This window comes from Dromaius novaehollandiae, chromosome 20 (assembly GCF_036370855.1).
Source record: "Dromaius novaehollandiae isolate bDroNov1 chromosome 20, bDroNov1.hap1, whole genome shotgun sequence".
Classification (NCBI taxonomy): domain Eukaryota; kingdom Metazoa; phylum Chordata; class Aves; order Casuariiformes; family Dromaiidae; genus Dromaius; species Dromaius novaehollandiae.
Window position 1 is genome coordinate 10642026 of NC_088117.1, and position 17404 is coordinate 10659429.

Here is a 17404-nt window from a genome sequence, read left to right on the forward strand (position 1 = left end):
CAAAAAGGAGTACAAAAGAAACAGGTTTTATTCTTGTTTTTCCTCCATTCCTCTGAGCTGAATGGAAATGCCAGCCTTTCCCATCGTTGGCTCCCCCAGCTTCTCCCCTCCCTGCTCGCGGGTGCCTTCACACTCATGCAATTTTGCTAGCTGATTTACATTCTTTGAGCTGAAATTTGACTCTGTGCTCCTGCTGCAGCTTCAATTCACAAAATTCCAGGCTAACGTCACTGGAGGACTTGAAGGCAGTTAAGAAAATAAAAGCAAAGGCGGGGGGGGGAGGGAATGACAAAGCCATCTGTGTTGTAGTAGAAGTGCCTGGGAGTCTGTTATTCCAGGTCACAACTGCGATTTCACTTCTGTATCATGCCAATCACAGTACACCAGTCCCCGGGTACCCACCAGGTTAGTGTTCTTCTGTGTAGCCTATAGATTCTATAGCAAGACAGCTGATTTTCCATTACTGAGAACCTCTGGACCCCAGAGGGTCTCTGAACTTAGTTATTCCTAAGGCTGACCAGCTCATAAATTTCACATTTCATTAAATTGGTTGCTCTCCTTGAAAACAACATCCCAGCTGTTCCTCATGTCCATCTCAGGTCTAACAAGGGGAAAAAGCTAGACTTGTCCAACAGTCTTGTGGAGTGTAGCTTTTCCATATGATATCTTCTCATGCTTTAAATGTCTGGTAGACTCGTTATGATGTCTTCTAGCTGCAAGATCTGTTTGGCAAGAAGAAATCCCTTTTTTCTTGCGTCAAAAGCAAGCCATGGTATGTATGAGAAATGCAAATAGCTTGGCTAATTTTGGAAGCCAGCAGCTAAGATTATAGCCTGTATCCCACAGAGTGGGATTCAGCCTTGGACGTGGTTCTTCATGCAGTGTACTGTCAGCTGTAATCATACTGTTTTGAAACCTCTGGACAGAATAAGTGATTAGCACTATAAAGCCAAAAGTAATTCAGCTTTGAGGAGGAGGAGGAGGAGGCTCATATACTGTGCTGTTCTTTCTCCTGTTAGACATTTATTTTCAGTTAGCCTTACTAAATATCCTGAAAATTCTCATGTGTTAACTCTTCCTTGCATGTAAAAAAGAAATGTGTATTTGCCCACACCTGCATGCACATTGATGCACACAGTTTGTTCACTTGAATGGATGTAATCTGAACTTGCAATTTGCAAAACCTGATTATATTTTGGAGAAAAATACCTATCTGATGTTACTGTCTACTTCTTCCCAACTTTGGCAAGTGTAGCAGTAGTCTTGTCTTTTACCCTTTTCTTACTAGTTCCAGTGTATGCTGGTAAATGCACTGGACTGGAAAGAAAAGGTTGTAATGTGAGCAGGAAAAGCCTGACAGTGGTTTAAAAAAAAAATTATTTCCAGCCCTGTAGCAATGATAGCTGGCACAACTCTTTCTATCACTGGTACCAGACATGCTTATAAACTGGTGACTGATTGCTGCTCTTCTAAAGTACAAGTTGGAAACTATTTCTCAGCAGTTTTCTCTTCTAATGCTCCCAAAAAAGCTTTTGCAGTCACCATGGTGGTTGGACCTGGGAAAGAAGGGAGAAAACAGCAATACCTCTTGCTATTTGGAAGGAACAAATGGTGAGTGCCCTAGAGGGATATTCAGTGTCTAGAATGAGCCATTTGAAAGCCTGAGTAGCATGTTTTGACAAGGATGTTCATAGAATTATCAAAAGCCATAGAAAATGGGAGCCTGTACCCTCTCCATTTTTTAACAAAGCCCATAGATTACCTCCTCTTCATATTACTGTGCATTAAAAGAAACCAGAGCGAGGGCTGCAGATTTTCCTTATCCCCAGGGCTATTGATGCCATCACAGCATCCAGGAAACAAGGGAGCCCCTGTTTAAACTAATAATGTTAACTCCATATCATAGCACAGCCAGTAAGGGGGATGAATAATCCTGTGCAGTTGATTGCTATTTGACTTAGACAGTGATGAAAACATGCTGTTTTATCGTGTGATCCTTACTGTGCATGAAAGAAATGGTAGGGATGTTCCTGCTCAGCCCTGGGGTGGTGATGGCAGCTGAAGCGTTGTGGTGGGGTGGGGGGGTCCTTGCTGTGAGGAGCCCCACAAGGTGAGCACTGTGATGGCTTGAGTGTGCCTCTTTCCAAATGCTGTGGCCAGAGCAAGAGCTCATAAGGAAAAGATGCCTTTGAACAGAAAAGACTGACGAATGTGAGAGCCTGTGCTTCCAGCTTGACTGCCTGCAAGGTGATAAATCAAGGAGCAAAAGGGAGAGGGCTCCTCTAGGTTGCAGCTGTGCTGCATGGATGTAGCTGGCTCCTGGAGGCAATGTTTGCAGGGTGCCTGGGTCACTTGGTGAGCTGCTCTGTGCCCCAGCCAGAGCTTCTCTTAAATGCCAGTGCTGTCATTGCATGCTGCTTTTTCAGAGTGGTTGAAGTAAGTGCTGCAGGAAATCTCTTGTCTCTGGGTTTTTGTGCAAATGGCCCAACTTCACCCAAAGTCTTGTCTGTAGTTGTGCCACTGCTGTTGGGGAAAATGCTGCCTCCACTGCTGCATGGCAAAGATCAGATTTTTGGAGGGATTGCTGTTATCTTTGTCTTCCTTTATGAGAGGATCTGCATGGGAATTTATTGTTGTTGCACTGACTTCACCTTTTTACAAGCAAATGTTTATCTCAATCCTGCTATTAAATGATGATACCAGTGCTGCCACGTGCTTAACATCCTGAGTGAACTGAGATGCTCAGTGTCCCTGAAGGTCAAGTTGTGTATTGCAAGATACAACTCCTTCTGTGCTGTGGTGTTCCTGGGACTCCAGTAGAAGAAAAGCCAGAGCAGGGTGATAAGGAAGATATATGTATACAGCTTATCAGACTTTGTGTATCGGAGATACTGCAACATAACACAGAGGAAAAGCTGTGCTTAGCAGTAAATGAAATGGCCACTAGTCAGATTTTTTTGCCCTTGTCGCAGAGGGTTGGTGTTGCATGAGAGGATGAAGCACAGGAAGCAAATACAACACTGAATACCCTTTATGGTCTGGGGTTTGCTCTTGGATGTTCAGATGGTGCTGCTGGGAGCCTGGCATTTCTACCTTTAAGTGACTGAGAATTTGAGCTGTAGCAAGAATGTAAAGCAGCAAGCTGTGCTTGTCTGCCTTTATTTACACCAAGGGGATTTGTGTGGGGAGAATCATTTTACAGTGGCTTCTAGGCTGATATTTTCATAAACATTTCCAGCTTGTCTGAGGACATTGCTCAATGGTCCATGCTTAAACTATAAGCCTGAGAAATAGATATTCAGTTATTTACAGCAATTCATTTGGGGATGCAAAAGTGCAGGCACAGAAGAGGCCAGCATAGAGTTTTATTAGGAAACAATTCAGCTAGCACATCTGGGATGTTCCTAGCATCAGGACACAGTTCAGCTGCTACATGATGTGCCAAAAAACCATCCAAGCTTTATATGATGTGACTGAACCATTTTCAGTACCCTACTACACACACCCCTGACCTACATGCTCCTGTGTCCTGGAATTAATACACAGAAGAAAACCAGAGCTCTTCAGACCTGAAAAGAGCCACTTCTGACTTTCTCCTGTGTCCTGCCTTGGAGTAAATCAGGTGAAAAGTCACAAAAGTGAAAGATTTACAGGATATTATTCAGAGCTGCTCAGGAAAGGTTTTGATATGTTTGCTTGCTTTGCAGTTGGCAAGCTCTAATTCTCTGGGACCAAAACTTGTGGAAATTTATCATTTATCTTCCACAGCTGGGGAGGAGGAGGAGGACAGGTTTAAATCTGTTCCAAATCAGGTAGACAGGGCTAGGTTGCAAAACAAATATCCAAGAATCGATGTTTTTCTCAAAAGAATAGCAGTTTTGCAGACAACTTGGGGACTGCTGTAGAGCTTGTTTAAAGTGACTGATTCACTAGTTAGCGAAGGGGCTGGGAAAATAACTGATTTCTTCCCCATGCCAGTGGCTCAAAAGGCTCTTTCTCCTTTGACTGCTATGGCAAATGACCAATTCAGGTGGGAGATATGCATGTCTTGCTGCTGAAAGTCTTGAGCCTAGTCTCTGCTCATGTCTCAGCATCTGTTAAAAAAGGCTAGACTGCTTCCTGCTTATGCTAAGACAAATTAGCGCAGTGATGGGGGAGAACTGGTGGGCTGATGGGCCTGTCTCTGCTGCAGAGGTTATTTTGTGAAGAGCGTGCAGCTTGCTTCTGTGGGGCAGGTGCTGCTCCCGCAGGCTCCTCCATTTCCTTCGCTCATCTTCTGCAAACCTGATTTCCTCTGCTCAGGCACATCTGCTTTCCACATTTGCTGCCTCCTCCTGTAGCGAGGGGCTGAGTGAGGGATCCCCGCTCTGCCATCCACTGGGGCCTGTCCAGCAGAGATCTTCCAGCACGCCCTGTAGGAAAGGGGACCTCCCTGCTTGCTGCCGGACACCTGAAATGTGCAGGAAAGGCTGGTGAAACCAGCATGCAAGGATGCAATTCTGGCTGTTGAAAGTTTTACTGTGTTGGACTCCTTGCTTTGTAATCAGGTTCTTTTTCAATTTGATGCTTCCCTGAAGTGTCAGGTTATACTGACACTGGAGAATGGAGAGGGAAAGCAGCTTGTAAATTCACTAAGGAACTCTTCTGTGAACCTTGCAATTTCTGGCTGCATGTATCAAAAAAAAAAATCAGTTAGCTTAGAAAATCAGCAAGTGTTTTTTGGGTGCTTAGCCAAGCAGCAAACCTCCTGCAAGTCATTTGTTGCTAATTAGAGGTAGGCAAAGCTGTTGCAATGAAAAGTGAAGCTACTTGGAAATTGGAGTGCCCCTGCACTTTGAATACAGAAAGTTTGAATACAACTTAAAAATGATGAGATCAGGCCATTTTATAAAAATTGAGCACCTCTTTCCTAATTACAATCTGCTGTTTATGTGAAAAAATAAGGTTTTTTGGAGTAAAAGCTGCTTTACTTCCGTGAGGCAGCATGGGCATAATGAATGCAAGTGCAGGCATAGCTGCAAGAGGTTCTCTTAGTTGTTGGTATCAGAGGCATTGCCAGGGAAAAATGTTTGAGACCTTGCAGCCCAGGGCTCCCATCTCTTGCTGTATCTGCTGTTAAAAGCACTGGTAGTTGGCACAACTTGCAGTAACACTTGCCCATTTATTCCAGGGAACTGAACTTTGGCAAGGCTGCCCCAGCTTTGGTGGATATGAAGGGTCTTAAAGGCAGGTTAGTGTTCATATTTGTGGGCTTTCCAGCATTGTAGGGTGATAAAGCTATTATTAGTTTCCTCCCAATATCTTTGAATGTCAAAAGAAATAACCTCCTTTTGCTGAGTCCCTCTTCCCTTTTGAGGGATAGCGCAATCCCAGAGGTGTAAGAAATGCAAAAACCAAAAAGGGGGAATGCTTCCATGACACAATTTCAGTGATGTGACTTGCCAGTCCAAACTTGGCTGGCGTGTTGATGCAGTAAGCTGTACCCACTGGGTAAGCAAATGGTGTCACCCTCTTCCCAAGTCCCAAACAACCTCGTCAATGTGTAGGCAGCAGCCGCTGCTCCTCATGGAACAAACATGTCGCATTCCAGCATGAAATATGACACAAGCTCCTTTGATTCCTCCTAATTGCATTTCAGTGTTTGTGGCCCAATTGTACAGTTTCTGCAGAAGTTCAGCAGTTCTGGTTGCTGGCTTCCTCTCCTTGCTGACCTACAAATACCAGTTTTCAGCGAAAGATTTATGACCAGTGTGAAATTACCATCTTGTAAAAGCACAAATCACAGCTATAAATAGGGGGCTGGAATATGTGCACAGAAACCCCAAGGGAATAGTGACTCCTGCTTTGTCTGTGCGATGGTTCTGCTAACCCAGGTTAAGGAGCAGGAGTCCAGCACTTCGACTCATGTAAGCTGGCATGGGGCCAGCCAACCTTCCCCTAATCCATATCCTCACAAGGATGGAAATAACATCTGGTCAGACTGACAGTAGTCAGGCTTCACAGTAACTGAGAGCTCTGCAAAGTGAACCTTCTCAAGCCTTGTATCCATTTATCTTCTTTTCCAGAACATTAGTAGGCAGAGTTTGTTTTCAATGAGTTATTTAGCAGAAAGAGGGATTAGACCTTGGGCTAGCATTGATTAACCCCTGTGTGTTGAGTTGTTTAACAGTCTAATGGATTAGTCATGTTTTCTGGTGACCTTTGTGAATTTAATCCTCCATTTGAAGACTCTTCTGTCATCTTCTCTAAATATGTAGATTCTTAAAAATGGCATCTATTAGAAAATACAGCTGAAGAAGGGAATGGCCTGTTTAGCAAAGCACAGATCCTGGGGGCAAACAGTCCCAGGATATCTATTCTTAGGTTTGACATTGCATGGTCAGTCATCCCACCATCTGGAGGCCCACTTATGCATCTGGATACTTAGTGTTGCCCATAGAATTGATTAGTAAATATTTGTGAAAGCCTACATAAAAGCTCTGAGTCAAAAAACCTGCTGTCTGAATGGAAAGGCATTTCTGGAAAAAAAAAAGAATTTTCCTTCAGACTTAGCAAATACAGTAGAATGCAAGTTCAGCTGGCATTAAGATTTAATGACACCTTGGAATTCAAATCACAGCAATTTTAGTGATCAAGTAGCTGAGTTTAAAGGAAGGTATGGGGGGCAGAGATGCTGCAAGCATAAATGAAAGTCCATTGCCTTCAGTGGAGCTGGATCAATCTAAATCAGGTGAACATCTGATGTAGATAAAATATTTATATTCCTCTGCTGCTGAAGCCAGGGATCCAAGGGGGAGATTGAAACTGCTCACTGGGGCCAAATATGACACTAACAAAAGCATCTCCAACTGAGAAAGCTCTGGTAGTAGTTTAAGGTCTCTTCATGTTGCTGGGAAAGGCATAAAAGGATCTCAAATAAGGTTGGACCCAGCAGAAAGTGCCTGGGATGCAGCTGACCCCTCAGCTCTTCCATGGTCTCAGCAGTGCTGTGAGGAGGTGGTTATACTCAACTCTTGAAGCATAACACCTTTCCACTGCAGCCAGGAGTTTTCTGGGCTTGTTTGCTGTAGTACAAGCCAGGTCAAGAAGTTTGGTTTGTGAAAAAAGATACTCTAGTTCAAACAAGATTTAATTCAGTGAAGCCCTGTGGCCTCTGAAACATGATCACATCTGGCCTCATGATTTATGAACACAAAGCCATGGGGAAAGTCTTGCCTGAGGAAAACAAGCTTGTATGGTAGATGAATAAAAGGCACTGGGGCAGGAAAGAGTTAAAGGCACTCATCAATCTGGAAGCCACACAACTGGGAGGTGTAATGAGCTACAAAGTGTCCTGCCCTCCCAGAGAGGCTTTGCTCTTATGGAGTGGGGAGCTGCTGAGATGGTCCGGAGGAGATGCCCTTGCTCTAGTAGAGGGTTCGGACTGAGGTGTCTTGCAGCCCAGTGCTTTTGATTTCCATCTGTGCAAAGCTGAACAGAATTGAAAACAGGAGAATCTGTAGTAACATGGAGGCTGTTTTATGGTGGTCTGAGGTGCAAGGGACTATTCCAGGTGAGCAGCAGTGTTGGGTCTTGGGGAAGGGGCAGGACTGAGCCCTGTCTTCCAGGCTTCACTCTCTGGCCTTTGAGTCTCTGAAATGCACTGCCAAATTCCTACCATGACTGCCAACAGTTTAAAAAAAGTTCTTGCCAGGACCACATAAATCTCCATGCCAACTTCATTTCCCTCAAGTGTTAATTGTGCGCGTTATCTAAATGTTTGAGTTGACTATATGCATTAGATGTCTGGGGAGAACTTTATATACTGGTCTGCAGAACCTCTGAGCTCAGTGCAGCTTCCCAGGGCTATGAGGGGTGGCAAGAGGCTGTGACTGCACTCTGGAGTTCAGGCTTTCAGGCTGTCGTAGGTGAGAGCTGTCTGCTGAAAGGCTGGAGCATTAACCTGTGCAGTGACCAGCACTAGCATATGATGGGATGGCCAGAAATGGTGCATCAGTATTTAATCTGGATGTATGAGCCCCATGTCTGTGGCTAAGTGTTAGGGATCTGGGACCTCATTTGGGCTGAGATCTGCACCTTAGGACATGCTGGCCGATTTACCCAAGAGTTCTCCAAACTGGAAAATTCATCACTAGGGGGGAAAGGGAGCAAGTTACCATGGGGACTTGTGGCAAGGTGCTGATGTGTCTGAGAAGGTGACTTACTGGAAACACTGAACAGACAGAAGTAAAAATTAGTCATGTCAGAGACCACTAGGTAGTTGGATTGGATTCTTTGAATGATTCATCCACAAAAATGACTACTTTGCCTGACATTTTGTTTCCCCTCTCTATTTAGAAAGTAGCTTAGACATACCAAGACTATGTGGCCTGTTGTCTGAATAGCTTTTTGATGGATGGGTGCTCGTAGCATCCTTGTATTATCATAATTTCTAAACCACTGCTTCAACAAAGGAAAAGACAAAATTATGGGGTTTATCACTCCAGAAGCACTCAGTGGAATTAACCTGTAATCTTGCAAAAGCAAAAGGGAATCTATAGAATGTGTCATTTTCAGTGTAGCTGTTAATGCAACAAGATTATAAATGGAAATAGCAGCTTGGAAGTTGTGTTATATAGTGAATTGACAGAAATATTAAAGAAGGGAAAACATGGATGAAAATTGCTTGGAAAAATGAAATTTGTAGGTTTGAAGCTGATCTATTCCTTATCTTTTCTGAGGAAGTTTTAGAGGATGAAAGAGGACTGTCAGCTAAAGCAACCAAGTAGTACCTGGCTGCTTTAATCAGTTATTAGACTTGGGTAGAACAAATGATTAATGATGCTAATTTTGGATGTGCCTGGACAGATGCAAAACCTGCACCTTGTGACTTTTTTGCCAGTTTGTGGTGTGTGCGGAGGGGAAAACCTAGCAAATGATGTTCCTTGCCCTAAAGAGGGTATGTGCTCAATGAGCGAAGCAGGTTGAAGGTCTGTCAGGATGCCTAGCATGTCCCAGTGGAGGCTGGAGCCTGAGACAAGAGAAGGGCCTGGCCAGCCAGCTTGCTGGTGGGAGCAGAGCCAGGAACATCAGCCTTGTCTGTCAGTTCTGTGACCATGCTTTATTGTGAAATTCACCCACATTTTTTCAGGATTACTGAACTGCAAAAACCATCAGTGGAAAAGATCTCTCTGGTCATCTAATACAGTCTTGTGTCAGGGCAGGATTGTTCCCAGCAGTCTATGGCTTTGTCCAGACTAATTTGAAATGACTCAAGCAATGGGATTTTTCATCACTTCCTTTGGGAAGTCTAACAAATATTCCATAGCTGATGATCTTAATATAAGGATTTTTCTGACACTTTAGTCTGAATTTCATGCTGTTGAATTTTCAGTCAGTAATCTTGTTCACGCTCACACTTAATATTCTACCATTTTGGTGTTGTATCCTTCTCACAGATATTGCACACTTGGATCTGACTTGGTCACTTGCTGAGTGCAAGTGGCATGGGCTGCAGGACTTCTTCTGTGCCTGCTTTTGAGAACACAGAGCTATGGAACTGCTGTAATACAAAAAAAGGCACAAACTCTTTAGAAACTTTTCATCATAGGAGATCTCTCCAGGGCAGAGAGGTTAGATTGCTCTGCTTTTAAAGCCATGCTTGCAAGAGCTATTCCACATCCTGTGGATTAATATTTACTCTGACTTAATGTATTCAGTCTGATAACCCAAGATTTCTAGCAATTTTTATTTCATGTTCAGAGCTTTTCTGGGTAGGATTCCTGCACATCTCTCCTTTGGAAAAAGCTCTGCCTAGAATCTAATTGTAGCTAATTAGGAAGGGGAAATGAAATGCTGTCTTTTCCTTGACATGATGCTAAACCTTGCTTACCTTTAGAAGCCACTGAAATTGGTCTTTACTAATATCAAATAACTGCATAGAATATTTGGTAAAAAAGGCATAGTGAAGACATAGGTAATGAGGGAAGACTGCTGGGCATAACCACAACTGATGTATGTCTTGATCATTATTTGAGGAAATCTAAGGCAATGGGGAGAGAGGCCTCTGTTCTCAAAACTGGGCTCCACCAGCAGAAATGCTCATCCACCCTCTTGGAATAACCATGTGAAAGAAGCTAACAGTCACTGAAAAATATGTATTGTCCTGGTAGGTGATGTTTTAAGTAAACTTGTGATCACTGTGAACATGCGAAGTGTAAGCTGTCATCTGTTTGGTTGAGTGCTGTCTATTTGCCTTCATCCCTGGGGAAAATATTAAGTCTTTCTTGTGGCAAGGCTTGAGGATAATAAACACCACTGTCTTCTAGATGAAAATATTCCTACCAGAGGGGCATTCAAACCCAGCTCCTTAACACACATGTCACTGGGGGATTTTGGACTTGCATATAAGTCTTGTGGTTTGGGCTCACCTTTAATCTTCACAGACATGATTATGATGGATAAACTTGAGCTAGAAAAAAAACTCTCTGCAGTCTGTATTCAAGAAAACCTTTGTTGGGGTCAGTGAGAGTTGAGTCCAAGTAGCTCGAACATCTTTTTTTGACCCTTGTGAAGATCATAGGGTAAGTCAGTTCTTTATGCTGTTAATATGCAGCTTCGTGGTTTAGCGTCACACTTGCTGTAGCACCGAGGGTTATTGTCCTGAAGTCTAGACGGGCTGCGCAGGGCTCAGCCTGGGCCATCCGACCACAGGGCACAGGATGAAATGCAGGGATGGGAGAGGGAATGGCAGCTCTCCTGTGGGTCTTCCAGGCTGGTGTTGGGAGTGAAAAGAGGAAGAGGCCTTTTTTGCCTTTTCATCCAAGAAGGTGATCTGAGTTCATGCTTCTCAATAGGTGCCTTGATGCAATTTTTGCCTTTCTCCTGTGTTTGATACACCAGCACAGTCTGAACACATACAAGCGTTGGAGTCATTAGCATTAAACTGAAGAGAAGGCAGTAACACTGGAAAAAGAGGAGGAGTGGAAAGTCTGTTCTCGTTATAAAGATATTTCCTCTATTAAACAAACCTCTTTCTCTATGAGAAACATTTAAACCTACGGAAAAACAAGCCCCACCTTGTGCTGGCTGCACTATGCTCTCTTTTCCTCTGGTGGGGTTTGTCCTGGTGCCACCCCATGGCAAAGATCAGCCTTAAATTTCCACCAGAGCAGACAAAATCTGGAAGAATTGGCTGTCTGGCTCCCAGACGCTCACAGCACTAACTGTTTTGTAAAGAAATTGGCTTGCAAAGCCAAAACAAGTGTCTAACTACAGAAGTGGGGTGTTATTTTTATTGTTACTTTCTACCCTAGCAGGAGTTCTGCGTTTCCCACATTTGGGAGCTATATTCATCATGTTGCCAGCCAGCCTAAGGTTTAACTAAAACTCAGTATTACTGGCTCTTACATTTTCTGGTGTCATGTCCTTTGTAGTACTGCAGTAAGTGTTATTAATGTGTTACCCATTATGGCATTGTATAAAAGCTGGCTTGATCTTTGAGAGAATGTTTTCAGAGAGGTTTAAGGTGCTGGAATGTGCTGCTACCCTGCAGCTTTTAAGCAGGCCAGGAATGGATGTGAGCAGTCCTGAGTCAGTGCAGCAAGTACTTTGCCAAGGTTGAAGGACCACATAAAACAGTGCAGCTGAGGTTGGAGGTGTGGGGTCCAGATGCCAGGATACCGGACCCTTTGCTCTGCTTTGCCATGCTTGCTCCTTTTGAGTAATATCTATTGCAATGGGTCATCCTGCTGAAATGAATGGAGGACTGGCTTTTTAGGGTGTGAGCATGTGGATCTGGTGTAATAATGATAGTCATGATATCTGTGCTCTGTGGCTGGGAAGTGGGCTATAACAGCTACTTCAAAATTATGAAAAAAAAAATCCATGTGACTTTATTAATATCCATAAATGTCATCAGAGCATAAAGCTTTTCTGAATGGTGCCTCCTTTGTGGATAAATGATAGCCTCAGTTTCCAAGCCTCTTAATCCAAAGCCTTTCAGTAGCACTGAATTCTCACTTTTTCTTAAGTCATAAGTCGACTTTATGAGAGTAATCATTGCCATGGCAACAAGTATGAGGTCATAAGTCAGGATTATGACTTCAGCATAAGACAATTTATAAAGGCTGAGCTAGGGGTGGGGATGCAACTATATTTGCCAAGAAAGTAAAGGCGAGTACATGTTCTTTATGAGGAGCATTTTAAGTCCTTCCTGACTGGAATAGTTCTTCCTGATGGCTTATGCAACAGCTTAGGCAGGCAGTTTTAAGTCTCATTTTTGATCTGTTCTCATCAGCTGTTTGTAGGGCATAATTGGTCATCAGTAACAGCTAGTGTTGTTTCTACTTTGATTATCCCAATAGTTATTTTCAAACTACAGAATAATGCCTTTTATAGCTTTTTTGGCTGAATGCTCATGTTGGACTAATTTCATAGTATAAATGTCTACCAAATTTTCTACCTATGTATCCTGAGTTTTTTTGAGAGCTTACAAATGTGTCCTCCACCTTGTAAACAGCTGGCTGAACTCAAGATGCTTTTAGTCATGAGAACAGTTTTATAAATATTGCTCCTAAAAGATGTTTGGCCATCTGCCATGGCTGCAGTCTAGCCTTTTGGATATTCAGTTGTCACCCCAACTGACTGCTGGAGGGATTTGGAGATGGCATGAACCAATCCAGCTAGTGTAAATCTACTTGCAGCTTGTGCCACCAGATGATCTGGCCTGCTCTGCTTTGGAGGTTGGCTCCTCAAACTTGGCAGGAGACCGCTGGAATTTTCCAGTTTGCCATTGCAAGCTTATTTCTGTATTTCTCCTGTAGAGGAGGGGCAAACAGGTCTGTGCAAGCTTCTAAATCACCTGGAAAGCAACTGGAAGCTAAAAACTATTACTGTTGTGCAAAAAGCTTTTTCAGCCAGGTTCTCAACTGCTACAAAACAAAGTTGTGTTGCATCAGATGAAGGTCTCAGTTTGGCTATTTCTGGCTTGCTTCCTGAGTCAGGCAGTGGGAATGCTTAGAATATGGGTGGTGTGTTAGCATGTTTTACTGCTCTGACCTGCTTTTATTTCCTTGTCTGCAGTGCTTTCACTGCTTTAGATATTTCCCCACTTCCTATTGCAGTATGCTCTTGCAAAGGCAGAGAATTTCAACATGAGTTGCAGACAGAGTTCAGGTGTCAGTGGGATTTTCATTTGTAGCTGGAGAAGACAAAAGGTCTCATTTCACAACAGTGGGCTGTTTGTATGATCAGAAATGCCAGCAACATGTGGAATGGGAAGACTAACAAGATCCTGGCATTTGCTTAACTGCGAGACTGAAATCAGACACCACCTCTGTCACTGTTGAGGCTGGTCGTGGCTTTCAAAGGTCGTTGGGCATGTGAGCAAGAAATTAGGCATCCATAGAAATATCATGGATCAAGTTATTGCTTTGTTTCATTAGCATAGTAAAAAGGGGTTACTGGGAAGGAGGGCTTTTGCAGTCAGAGCTTGCTGGTTCTTCTAACTGTCCTAGTTACATATCAGTATGCCTGGGATGCTCTGCTCCTCCAGACAAGAGAACATCTCCCTTTCTCAGTGTCTGAGCTGAGATTGCTGTTCTGCCCCATACCAGAGGCAGCTGTGAGTAACAGGGTACTCTGGAGCAGGAGGTGTTAGAGATGAGCACTTCCATTGCTGGGTTGCATCTGCTGGGTGCTCTGCAGTGAGGTTAACAGGGATGCCCAGGTGTTACTTGTGTTGAGAGAACTTGCCTCCAGGTGCCTTGTAGATACGGAGCATCACTTAAATTGTCTCGCCAGCCTCTAGTCATCTGGTTACTCATGAAAGTTGCATCATGGAAGGGGCTTTCATCTCGGTGATTTGCCTGGGAGTGTCACTGGTGTTGTACCTGCCCAGTGCATGGTTCCAGCAGATGCATGTGCTCGGAGTATCTTGTTCTCCCCAGCTCATGACTCAAGGGATTGCAGCCAATATATCTTTTGCCTGTCCTTCTGTGGGAAATGAGCCACACAAGTGTTGAGATTCTGCCCTCCCCAGTTTCATGGGGAGGCTGCTAGCAGGGGAAGGCATCTCAACAGGTTTGCAGATAAACAGGGAGATATTTGCTATAGCTCTTCTCCACTGAACTGTTGGCCCCTTTATTAGGCTACAAGCTGAGCTGATTGGGAACACCTATTCCCCCTTGCTCCCTTCTGGAGATATGGTGGGATTTAGGCTCCTGTGCTCATGGGTTTTGACATGCTATTAATATCAATTACCTACCCAAGAAACTCTCATTCCAGCAGATCAAAGAGCTTTATGCTGAGCAAATAGCAGAAGCTTGACATAGCCTCTGCTGCACTGAATATTATTCCTTCAGATAATCCAAAGCAGAAAGGCTGAGTGACAGGTTCATCAAGGCATGGTGAGAACTGGACAGTCCTGCCTCCCAGGCAAATGCCCTAACCCCTAACTCATATGCTGCCCTCTGCCTGGTATATTATAAGCAGAAATGGCCAGCGATTGCTGCCCAGGTACCTGCGGTGATAAATGCCTAAATACATACATCGTCAAGGCTGCAGTCCAGCAGGGCGCAAGAGCTGAGCTGACAGCAGTGGCTGTTTTGCTTGCAGGTAATGAAGGCCATGAGGGTGCTGCTCTGTGAGGATGTGGGAGGGCTGGGATGCTTTGACATGGTGCAGAATGGGAGCCCACTGGCTCCAGTTCAGAGTCTGTAGGTGAAATTACTGCTCCTTGATAATCGCTGTGACCTCAGACACTAAATTCGGAGACTTCTTACCTGTTGCATGCCAGCAATGAGGGGTCACTAATAGAAGATCTTTAATGGCACTGAAAGTATTGATACCAGCAAGTCTTCAAAGTTCTTTAGTTAAATATAGGGAGGGAGAGGGCTGCATTAGGCTGTTGCTCCCTGTCAAGTACCATGATCTGGTTTTGGGTTTGTCAAGGGCTCTGCAGCATTGCATGCCATGCCGCCTAGTCCTGCAGTGCTGAGGGTCCCTCTCCCTGGGGGCCTGAGAGGGGGCAATGCTGGAGGAAAGGATGCGTGGGGAAGTCGAGACTGTTGCAGTTTTCTTGGTGCTGTACCAGTATCAGTGCTGTACAACATGCTACACGATACCAGAATTGGTAAAATCATTTGGAACTGATGCTTGCTACCAGTGTGCTGTGTTGCTATCACTAGTGTGTGAAGATGAGCAGTGCTGGGCAGCTTAGCGAAAGGAGGAGCAATGGGAGCAGAGGAGCACCTTGGCCAGACAAAGTGTGCAAACTGCGCGCAGCCCGAAGGCAGCAGTTTTAATAGCTGACTGTCCTCCTTGGCCGCTCGCCAGGGAAGTATTTCACCACTGCAACGGTTGAGCTAACCTGGCGGGAGATAACTTCTTGCCATGCTTTCCTGGCTGCACTTTTACCCTTTGCATTTGCAACCTCCTTTTGCTAAATGCTAGCCAGCATCTGCTGCCCTGTGCCCTTCCAAAAGCACCCTGACCCCCGTCTCTCTCTGAAGCCAGAAGCAAAAGGCGGGGGGGGGGGGGGGGGGCAAAGACCTCCAGGTTAGGGGGTTATTTGTGGGGGGAGCTAGTGGCGAGCGGGGACAAAGGGGCGGCGGGGAGCGGGCCGCGGCCGCCCGGCAGCGGCGGTTCAAACTTGCCGGGGGGGCCGGGCCGGGGGCCGGGCCGCGCCGGGGGGGCCGGGCCGTGCAGGGGGCCGCGCCGCCCGGCCCTGATTTGCTGCGCGGCTCCGAGATTGACAAACTCTCGCCTTGGCTTTAAAAGAAAAAAGGAGAGGGGGAGAGAGAGAGAGAGAAAGAAAGTTTTCGCTCCCGCAGCAAGCAGGGGAAGGGCCGAGCGCGGCGGAGCCCCCCGACAGCCCCATGGCTTTATAAAGCGGCTGCTCTCCGGGGGGGGGAGGCGGGGGGGTCTGAGCGGCTTTTCTTCGCTTTTTTTTTTTTTTCCGTTTCCCCTCCCTTTTCCCAGTTTTTTTCGGCGCTTGCCGAGCTGTCCCGAGCTGGTGCCCCTTTTTTTGCGGACCATGGATACGCACACGCGGTGGAAACGGCGAAGCTGGATACGGCGCTGGCCGGTGCCCGCCGCGCTGCTGCTGCTGGGCGCCGCGTCCCTGGGCGGTGCAGGTAAGCGGCGGCGGGGGCAGCCGGGGCCTTCGTGGACACCCGGCGCAAACCCCCGAGGAGGAGCTGGCTTTGGTGCTTTGCAAAACATCTGTCTTTCCTCACGCAGTGAATCCCGAAAAAAAGGGGAGAGAAAAACTTTAGCCGCCCCAGCGTCTGAATGCCGTTTGTCAGGGGGCCCGGAAAAGGGGAAAAACTTAAAACAGTACTTTTTTCCCCTCTCGTCTTAAACGGCTCTGCCTGTTGCTGTGCTCGTTTTTCTGGAGCAGAAGTCAGTATGTGTATCTAGAGCTTCTAGTTCTTTATATATGCATATATATGTGTGTGGATATGTGTGTATTTAACTGGAAAACTCTTCTTGCATAGTTCCTCCTCCTCCTTGAGGAGAGGAAACTTAGTCGAGAAGGAATCTGCTCTCCTCTCCCACTTCAAAGCGGCAGATCTCCGTGCACAAAAGCTTTGCAGACTCTGCTGCTCCGGAGCCCAGGGCACACACGCTCTGTGCTTCCCTAACCCAAGTTTGCAGAGTTTCTCCCTCAAATTACTACTGCTGAGTGGCAAGAGGAAGCGCTGTGAAATAATAGATGCGAAACAGTCCTAGACATGCAAAAACAGTAACAAAAAACCCTGAATGTCATTTTAAAAATCGTGCAGAAGAGGGACTGAGCACTTCAGCTTGCGAGCTGGATGCTTCGGTTGCCCTGTGCGTTTTGGGGAGCTCTGCTTTACAAATGCCTGTGCTCCCCGTGGCGAGCTGTGAAATACCAGAGCAGGACGGATACTTGTGGATCTGCTGCAAAAGTTCTGTTTTCAGAGTCTCTCCTGAGGTTGTAGGAGACACTTGGAGGCATCAGTGCTCTGGGATCTTTTTGAATAGTGTTATGAGAGAAAGAAGTGGTTTGTTGGCAGAGCTGACTTTGAAATCTGCAAAGTTTAAAGTAGATTGAGTTTTGCAGGATACTTGGGAAACTAAGCTGAAAGTACCCTGAATAGCTGATCTGCCCGAGATCTGGTTTTCATGCTCAAGTTCGTGCAAGTTTTGGATATTCTTTTTTGTCCTGGAAGCTCAGCCAGGGGCATCTGCTGGGTTGTGTGTGTGTTACTGGGACAAATGCATGTGGGATGTTATATAGTTGTGTGATAGTCAATTATGGTAATTTCTAGGCTCTTAAAAATGACTTTAAGGAAGAAAATAAAAGGCAGTAGTATGAGGAATGCTTTCATCAATAGTTTGCTTGCAAGTTCTGAGCAAGATGGAAAATAAGTTGTTCTCCAATGAATAAAATGCTTAT

The 17404-nt window shown here is 45.2% G+C and overlaps 1 protein-coding gene across 2 annotated transcripts in view; it reads left to right on the forward strand.

The window, feature by feature from the left end:
- The first annotated feature begins 15687 nt into the window (after positions 1–15687).
- Positions 15688–17404, forward strand: part of COL5A1 (collagen type V alpha 1 chain) — a 173302-nt gene continuing 171585 nt past the window's right edge. Inside the window, exon 1 of one of the 2 annotated variants that reach the window (XM_026094410.2) lies at positions 15688–16115. In XM_026094410.2, the coding sequence (XP_025950195.2) occupies positions 16016–16115 (100 nt within the window). In that variant the 5' untranslated portion in view covers positions 15688–16015. The remainder of the gene's footprint in view (positions 16116–17404) is intronic. The other variant, XM_026094409.2, reaches the window with a different exon arrangement.